At 36.9% G+C, this 9,171-nt stretch overlaps 2 protein-coding genes across 2 annotated transcripts in view; both read right to left on the bottom strand.

Annotated features, from left to right (window-relative positions):
- Positions 1–1,908: 1,908 nt before the first annotated feature.
- On the bottom strand, positions 1,909–2,043 carry LOC102820754 (thymosin beta-4-like). The gene has a single exon (XM_006876948.1). It carries the CDS (start codon positions 2,041–2,043, stop codon positions 1,909–1,911), a length of 135 nt encoding a protein of 44 aa, XP_006877010.1.
- A 5,258-nt stretch (positions 2,044–7,301) lies between these two features.
- HNRNPDL (heterogeneous nuclear ribonucleoprotein D-like) overlaps positions 7,302–9,171 on the bottom strand; it is a 4,487-nt gene continuing 2,617 nt past the window's right edge. The window contains exons 3-7 of the mRNA XM_006876952.1: positions 9,077–9,168; positions 8,584–8,715; positions 8,362–8,476; positions 7,684–7,854; positions 7,302–7,372 (exon numbers count right to left, since the gene is read on the bottom strand). Of these exons, the coding sequence (XP_006877014.1) occupies positions 7,302–7,372; positions 7,684–7,854; positions 8,362–8,476; positions 8,584–8,715; positions 9,077–9,168 (581 nt within the window). The remainder of the gene's footprint in view (positions 7,373–7,683; positions 7,855–8,361; positions 8,477–8,583; positions 8,716–9,076; positions 9,169–9,171) is intronic.

Genomic DNA, 9,171 nt, shown 5'->3' with positions numbered 1-9,171 from the left:
TAGCAGTAATTCAGGTCCACTTCCGACTAACTTCTCCTTGGAAGACAGCTTCTTCTTTTTTGGTGGGGACACTGCTGTTGTTAGCTGCCTCTTGGGATCACTAGCTGGTTCCTCTTTGGGGAAAGATTCTTCCTCTTGTGGAAGCTTGTCTTGACAGCTGTCTATTTGAGATCATTACTTAATATTTATTAAGTCAAGACTTTTCCATACAAAACTACTGTGCTAGGTAATTTAAATTAATACCGTTTAATTTTATTACATATTCCATTTGTTAAGATTTTATTTAGGAATTTTCCATCTGGTTCATGCTAATGGAGTTTAATTTTTCTTTTCTGTTTCATCTTTGCTGTTTGGTGTCTGTTTCGGGCTAATCTTTAAAAAGATCTATCTTTCTATGCTCTAATACAGTTAATATTACATAGGAAATACATGATCCATGATTGGCTGCTACATTTCCCATGGAAAACTATCTTGGCCTGTTGTTTGTATAAGCTTTAGAAAGCTGGTTGCTTTTTTGATTTCTGCTCAGGTTTTCTGCTATTTATTTTAGGAATTTATGCCTTCTTTCTTACATATAACATTTTCTTTAAAATTATAGAGTAGATGCTCCCATTTTATAGTACTTTTTATGTGTATTGTTATTAAGTGCTGTTGTCAGTCCCGATTCATAGCGAACCCATATAGAGTTTCCAAGGAGCAGCTGGTGAGTTCAAACTGCTGACCTTGTGGTTCACAGTCCAGTGACTGTGTGTGTGTGTGAACCGAGTGAAGGTTTACAGAGCAGATCAATCCCACATTCAAAGTCGTACACTTTGTGTCATTTACAATGATTGCAATTTCTTCCATGTACCATCAGTTAACAGTGTCTGTCTCTATTTACTTTAACTCTTGTTCTCCTCCCTGTGTCTTCCACAATCTTCATCTTTCCTCTGCCAACCTCCCTTTTGTTGTATATTGCCTTCATCACCCAAGTTAACAAGTGTCTACCGTCTACCCTGTGAATAATTTTCCTTTCTGTCCCACCTCTGGTAACTATCATAGAAATGTTTCTTCCAGAAAGAAAATCTTCATTTTTTTACAACAGTGGTCTCATACAATATTTGTCTACATACATACTCTTCACTGGTTATGCTCCTCTAGAGAATCCAGCCTAAGATAAGCATTTAAAATAAAGCAATGTAAGAGAAGGTTAATGCCAAAGTGGAGTTATCCTCAGTTTTGACAGGCTGTGAATATAGAAAACCTATAAGGATTACAAGTAAGGATTAAAATTCAAGGGGGGGGGGAATGTTGTTGTTAAATGCCATCGAGTTGGTTCTGACCCATAACAACCCTATATAGGGCTTCTGAGGAGTGGCTGGTGGGTTCGAACCAATGACCTTGCAGTTCAGACTGACGTTGCGTTTTAGCACATCATCCTTCAGTGCCACAAGAGGACTCCCAGGAAAAAAATAGATGTCCACTAAATAGAATCATAAGTGTGATTTGGGACTTGTTTTTTCATGTTGTAAAAGTTTGTATTTGCATATTAAAAAAATTGTTCATTCCAATAATTAAAATAATTTGAAGAAAAAAATGGCACCCCGATTAACCTGCATTTTATGTCTGCAGGGCACCTTAGACCAGCTTTGTTGTACTCTATATTATAATTTTATTCACTGTCGTCCCATCCAGCTCCTTCCTTCAACATGCAAGTTCTTTTCCTTCCAGCCAGGCAGGCTGGTGGGAACGAACGTCAGGCGCTGCCTTCGTTGTCAGTAGTTCTCGATTCTTTGATGTGAAAAGGGGTACCAGTCATTTAAACTTGATCCAAGCTCTTTGCATCTTACAAAGTTAAACAGCTAAAAGGAGGAAAATAAGAAGGCAATGCTTGTGGAATGTACAGTGCATGTTGGCGGCGCCGCCTCATTATGATTCACCCGCTTGATTCTCCTGTTCGATTGTTTCTTTTGAAGGCAGTGGATTTTTCTCTTGCGTTTCTGTCTTTTTCAATTTCGATTTATCGAATTTCTCAATCTCGGCCACACCGGGTTTGTCAGACATGGTAGCGGTGGAATCGAGCTAGACTAGAGCGAGCGGTGTACTTGAGCACAGTGGCCACCGCCAACCAGACATTTTTCTTTTAATGTTGCTGTTGTTAGGTACCATCGAGTTGGTTCTGACTCATAGTGACCCCATGTACAACAGAAAGTCAATACTGCCCAGTCCTGAGTCATCCTCAAAATCATTGCTGCGTTGAGCCCGTTTTTGCAGCCACTCGATCAATACAAACACAGTGTCTTTCTCCGGAACTGATTCCTCCTGATATAACATGTCCAAAGCATATGAGATAAAGTCTTGTCATCCTTGCGTCTAAGGAGCATTCTGACTGTACTTCTTCCAAGACAGATTTGCTCATTCTTCTGGTCATCCATCGTACATTCAATATTCTTTGACAACACCATGATTCAAATGCATCAATGCTTCAGTCTTCCTTATTTACTGTCGTTTTCCTGTACCTATGACATCATTGAACATACCACGCCTTCAGTTAGGCGCACTGTGTCCTCAAAGTGGTATCTTTGGTTTTTAGCGCTGTAAGATGTCTTTTGCAGTAGTCACCCAAATCAATACATTGTTTGATTCCTTGACTGCTGCTTCCATGTATTGATTGTGGATCCAAGTAAAATAATCCTTAATGACTTCAATATTTTTTATCAATTATGTTGCTTATTGGTCCATTTTTGAGAATTTTTGTGTTCTTGAAGTTTAATCCATATTGAAGACTACAGTCTTTGACCTTCATCAGTAAATACTTCAAGCTTTCAATCCCGATGCTGCCTTCTTCATGCAGTCTAGTTTCTTATTTGCTTAGCATATAGATTGAATCAGTATGGTGGAAGCATACAACCCTGACGCACACTTTTCCTAACTTTAAATCACACAGGATCCCTTATTCTGTTTGAATAACTCCTTGATCTCTGTGCAGGTTTCACATGAGCAGAATTACTCTGGGACTCCCCTTATTTTCAATGTTATCAATGATTCATTATAATCCAGTCAAATGCCTCTGCATAGTCAGTAAAAAGACATAGGTAATCATCTTTCTGATATTCTGATTTTAGCCAAATGGCTATGCCTCCTTAAATGAATACTGATAGAGATTAAAACCTGCCACTTTAAAAAGTGGCACAAGATGTCTTTAGATTATTACCTTGCGGTACACTTCTCCATCCTTTCCTAGTTTATAAAACCTACTGGTAGCGTAGTGGTTACGAATCGGGCTGCAAACCTTAAGGTCAGCGGTTCGAAATTACCAGCCGCTCCGCGGGAGAAAGATGAGGCTTTCTACTCCCGTAAGGATTTACACCCTCAGAAATCCTGTACAGGGTCGCTATGGGTCGGAACCGACTCAACAGCACTTAACAACAACTGAGTTGTTCAACAGTGTGCTCATGTGGAACATATACATAGGCTTGAATAGAACAAAGGAACACCAAGTGGTTTAAAATTAGAAAAGATATGCACCAGGGTTGTTAATCTTTCACCATACTTATTCAGTCTGTATGTTGAGCAAGTAATTTGAGAGGCTGGATTATCTCAAGAAAAATGTGACATCAGGATTGGAGGATGACTCATGAACAACCTGCAGTATGTAGATGATACAATCTTGCTTGCTGAAAGCTGAGGACTTAAAAATATTTACTGATGATCTAATACCACCACAGCCTTTGGGTTGCATCTTAAAGAAAACAAGTATTACCTTCATTCAATCACAATAAAAACTTAAAGAACTTCACCACTGGACCAATAAACATCCATGTAAATGGAAAAAGATTTAATTTGCCAAAGACTTCATTTTGTTTAGATCAACCATCAACACTCATGAAAGCAGCAGGCAAGAAGTCAAAGGACATAATGCATTGGGCAAATCTGCTGCACAAGGCTTCCTTAAAAATGTTCAAGAGCAAAGATGTCAGTTTGAGGACGAAGGTGTGCTTGATCAAGCCACAGTATTTACTGTGTCTGCATGTCAAAGTTGGACAGTTAGACTGTAGAACTGATACATTTGAGCTGCAGTGTTGGTGAATATAAAGTACCATGGACTGCCAAAAGAATCAACCAGTCTGTGCTGAAGTACAGCAGGAATGCTCCTCAGATGCCAGGATGACCAGGCTCTATTCTATTATTAAGAGGGATTGTTCCTGAAGGATACGTTTGGAAAAGAGAGAGACCCCCACAACAAGATGGATTAGCACAGTGGCAACAGCAATGGGCTCCAGCTTAGCAAGATTTGTGATGTTGGCACGTGACTGGGCAGTGTTTATTCTGTTGTGCACAGGGTGGGGAGTTGATGGCATTTAGCAACTAGTCAAAGATGTATTATATTTTGTTCAGCGTCTCATACTGAAATTCCACGTATTTCAAAACAAATGTAAACCCCAATCCAGTAGCCTGTTTTTATGGCAATACATTTTGAACTGATTTAGAAAAACACTGCATTGCTTTTGCTCAAAAAGTTGAGACCACAGATTACCAAAGTAGTAGTATGTTCAAATAATCTGGTGTTACTTAAAATTTAAGACACGACATTCTGCAGACAAGTCTTTTCTCCATACTGTTACACAATTGTACTAGGTTAGAAAGTTTAACCAATTATTGTTTATAAAATAACACTTAATTTTGCTTAAGGCTAAAATTTTTTCATGATACACATATACACACCTCATATAAAAATTGAGACTTCCAAGGTTTGCACTAAATTATTTTTCTAACTTTTCCCACCCTCTTCATGTATCTGTATGTATTCTTGAATCACCTTTTTAATAGGCAACTTATCCTATGGTTGCTGTTCTACCAAAGCTTGGTGATCATAGGTATTGGAAACTGTTCAGATGTTATTTATTTTGTAATAGCAAAGGATCCATCACTACTATGAAAATAAGCACTGGAATAAAATAACCCAAGTCCTTGCTTATCTCTTTGTACCCAGTCCTAATCTTACATAGCTGTGAAGACTGAAATGTTATTATAGTCCCATTTCAACCACCACTATTAGATTTGTTAAAATGCATAACAAAACTGAGTTTGAAATCAACTGAGGTAGCTTATTTAATATACAGGTTTGAGTTTCTGGATGTCAGTGTAGTTTTTCATAACAATCATAACGTTGAACCATGGATATAAAAATCTGGCTCAAATCCAAACCACATGGAATGCAAAATGGAAAGCGGGGGCAACAATTCCCATCTTCCAAAACAAACCTGATTGATCACTTTTTCACATGAGGAAGATCTCCTGTAATGTCGTAACTCACCTACACAAAAATGTACATTAACATTTAAAATCTCTTTCCCACTGCTACTGCCTGCACATAAAGTGTAGGCAACTCAACTCATGCACTGTCTACAGGGAGAAGAAAAAAAAATAAATAAAACAATGCACCAATAAAACACCTTGTTTCAGAGTTTGCTGATGGTTATGATAGAATACTAGCCAAATGTACCTGACATTTTCATACTCCCTCTGCTAAAATCCTTGGTTTCTAGCTTCACTCTTGGTATTCTATGAGTAGACCTGTGCCTATCTGGAGATTCTGCCAAGATACTATTTATTAACTGCCCCGTGTGATTGGCTAATGCTTTTTGTAGCAGATCACTGGATCAACTTTAGTGGAGTAGAAACCATGCGACTAGAGAAGCCTTAAAACAGAATATACCTGCAAAAATAGGGAACAGAATGACAGTGTGGCTGGTTATTCATAAAGGTCCTTTTATCCCTCAGGACTAATGCTTCCTATGAAATAAACTGCCTTAAATATTGCTTAATATTACATTTTTTTCTTTTACAGACCTATTTAGTACCTGACACAGAAATCACAATAAGGAAGCATTTATTTGAGGTTTAACATGAAATCATACAAATAAAATTTGTATAAACACAAATCCACATTGAGTCAAAACACAGATAGCAAAGGACAAAGTAAAAACAAAGAAAACTAAGTGGCGGCTATATACAGTTGGACACAATTGTGTCTTGTACACTAATAAAGTCTTTTACAAAAAGTCATCTTAGATCAACAGAAGACCAATCTTCAATGTCGTCCTACCAAGATGGGTTACTTTAACATCTCCTCCTAAAAACAAAAACAAAATCACAATTAGATTTGTGCAATTCTGACAAGCTTTCAAAGGTCCACTTTCATGAATTGTTTTAAGTCCTCACTTTATTCTTTTCTTCAATAATTAAAGATCACATACATATTCATTGACAAAAAGAGTTTGGGTAGTTAATAAACTCACGCTGACATTCCCAAATGAAATGAAATTCAAATCTATTCAGCAGAGAATTTGGGAATATAATCTTCCCATACACAGGTTAGTGATTAATTAAGGTCTACTAGAAACACCTCTAGTATACCAAGTAAAATGCTATTATATAAGCACGAATTTCTAATTGGTTTATCACATTGCAAGGAAAGAAATGGCTTTGTGCATATGATCTTTAATTTATATCCCAGATTTAAAAGTTCTTGTTTTGGTTTGTAGATTTCACTATTAGCTATAAAAAGAAAAAGCAAGCATTAAATCTTAAAAGAATGAACACTTAAAATGAGGCTCCACAATTGAAATACAACACACTAAACAGAAGACCAAAATGATTAAGCTGTAAAAAGGCATTTATGTACTTTAACTCCTGTAAAAAACCATTTAAGTTAAGTTTAGACACTTAATCTTCAAAAAGATTAAAAAAAGAAGCCAAAGTCTGAAGTTTTCCACTTTAATCTTTACGCTGGTACATGAAGTTGGAAGAGACCATACCACAGGACAGCGTTTTCTGGTGTATGCCTTGCGCTCTGCCCGCAACGTGCGACCCCCAGAGATAGACGTGGTCAGGGTGACACACGGCCTGCAATGAAGTTCCCGCTGGCGGGTACAAACAAGGTATAATGTCAGAGTTAGAAGACAACATTCTTGTTTTCCTTAAGTTGTACCCATTTCAGTACTTTACCTGTTAATAGTTCTAAAAAAGTTTAATTATTCCTCTAGATCACCTGGTACACAAAGCAAACAGAAAAACTCTTAAGTTTTTCTGCAATACTAAAGAAGGTGAGATCAGACTTTAAAGTTAAAGATCTATAGACACTTTAAGGCAAAACAGGTTCATCAAAGTTATTTAAAATTTAACAATCCAGTAAAAACAGGCTACATAATCTTTTGTTTTTACTTATTTTTCAATTTGTCTATTGATCTTTAAATTAAATTAAGACAGTTCTACTGGTTTCTTGTACTTATACACACCTGTTTTCTCCAATGTCCTCCTTAGTACGGCTGGTAATTGTTTTGGTGATTGCCACCTCCTCGAGATGCCTTGCCATACGTACTTTGTTGGCCTATTTTTCAAAAACAAACATTACATTAGGATAGCTTTCCTATGAAATGGTTTCATTACAAACATTTTAACACATGAAATTTTATTAATGTTTGCATGCAAATATCCAAATATTTTGAGCAATATCATATTGCTACAATTGCAAGCACCAACGTCTCAAAATTAAATCATTATCAAATACCACAAACACACTCCAAACACTTCAATAAATGAAGAAATCCACATTCAACTAAAATAATTTCAGAATGGGATGGCACTTTAACACTCAATTTTAATACCATTGGTGTATGAAATTAAGTTAAATATTCTTACCACTGTAGTCTGCATATCCCTGTCCATATCCATAGTTCCCATAGTTATACCCAGTATAATCATATCCGCCATAGCCACTATAGTTTTGATCACCACCATAGGCACTATTGTAATTTCCATATCCTTGATCATAATAGTTATTAAATCCTTGGTTCCAGTTTTGGCCCTGACCTGAAATGATGCACAATGGTTATTAGGAACAACCTCTGATCCCCAATTCGAATATGAAATGCGTTTTTCCCCTGGCTCTACAAATCTTGAAAGGCTACCTGCTTTTTTTTTTTTTTTGGGGGGGGGGGGGGGGGGCGGGGCCCTGAGGTATCACCAAAAAACAGTAACGAAATAGAGATAGAAAGTCTAATTGTGACAGTATCAAGCTTTCTAAATTTAATGGAAAATTAGGACAAACCTGAAGACAGGTAGGCTGCTCTGCTTCAAACAAAGACTCTTACTCAAAAAACCCTATCATGTATCAGTCATGTCATCTTTAAATTAACTGCTTACTTTCCTACCAGTGATGACACTAATCCGAAGTGTAGTCATTCTTTGCAAAGGCAAAAAGGTGGTTAAAACAAAACAAAAAGCCACGCAACTAAGCTGAGCATTTCTCCATGTTTAAACAGTTCTAAGCTTAACTCAGCAGTTCAACATTGTGATTTTCCAAGAACTAGGTCTCACCTCGTCCACGACCCCTAGTACCACCTCTCCCACCAGCTGCAGCACCTCTTCCTCCTTTCTGTTGTTGTTGCTGCTGCCTATATACCTCTTTGGGCTGTGCAACTTTGATTTCACACTATAAACAAACACACATTAACTTTATGCTGGAGTTCAAATTACTTTCAAATACTTAGAAATTATCTTTTGAGAAAGTGAAAACAAAATTTCAATTAATATTGTTACCTTCCCAGAACCAATTTGATGATATCTGCTTTCTAATAATTTCTTTACTGGCTCTTCATCTGTATATGTGATAAAACAAAATCCTCGTCTTTCATTTGTTTTTGTATCCATGGGAAGTTCAATATTTTCAATCTGAAATAAAGATGTATGCTTCAGATCATCTAATAATGTTAAAAGAAACTAAGCTACTAAAAGTTAAATGTTTTAGGAAAGCCTCCAGTCTTTTCAAGCTTCATCACAAAATGTTATTTTAGTCAGGTGATTTCTATACAGAAACCACTGCTTTATTTTACCAATCAATAGTGATATGATGCATGTGTCAAACACTGAGGTGAAGAGAGCAAACCTTCATTCTAACATTTCTCTAGTTTTTTAACACCCAAACATCCATGTTGTGGCTAAGATAACTTAGACAATGTAATTTCCATCACAGCATAAAAAGCAACAACGGACAGTCACTGGAAGGGACTCCATGTGTCAACATAAACCCTACCTCTCCAAATGCACCAAAATATTCTTTAATTTGTTCTTCAGAAGTATCTGGACTCAATCCACCCACAAAAACCTTTTTTGGGGGTTCCTTCCCTT

The sequence above is a fragment of the Chrysochloris asiatica genome, unplaced genomic scaffold, assembly GCF_000296735.1.
Source record: "Chrysochloris asiatica unplaced genomic scaffold, ChrAsi1.0 scaffold00434, whole genome shotgun sequence".
Classification (NCBI taxonomy): domain Eukaryota; kingdom Metazoa; phylum Chordata; class Mammalia; order Afrosoricida; family Chrysochloridae; genus Chrysochloris; species Chrysochloris asiatica.
Note: the sequence above shows the minus strand (reverse complement) of the source record. Positions and strands in the feature narration are given on the sequence as shown.

What these genes read in the sequence shown, in the direction of transcription:
- LOC102820754 (XM_006876948.1), bottom strand. Translation starts at nt 2,043, where the DNA reads ATGTCTGACAAACCCGGTGTGGCCGAGATTGAGAAATTCGATAAATCG.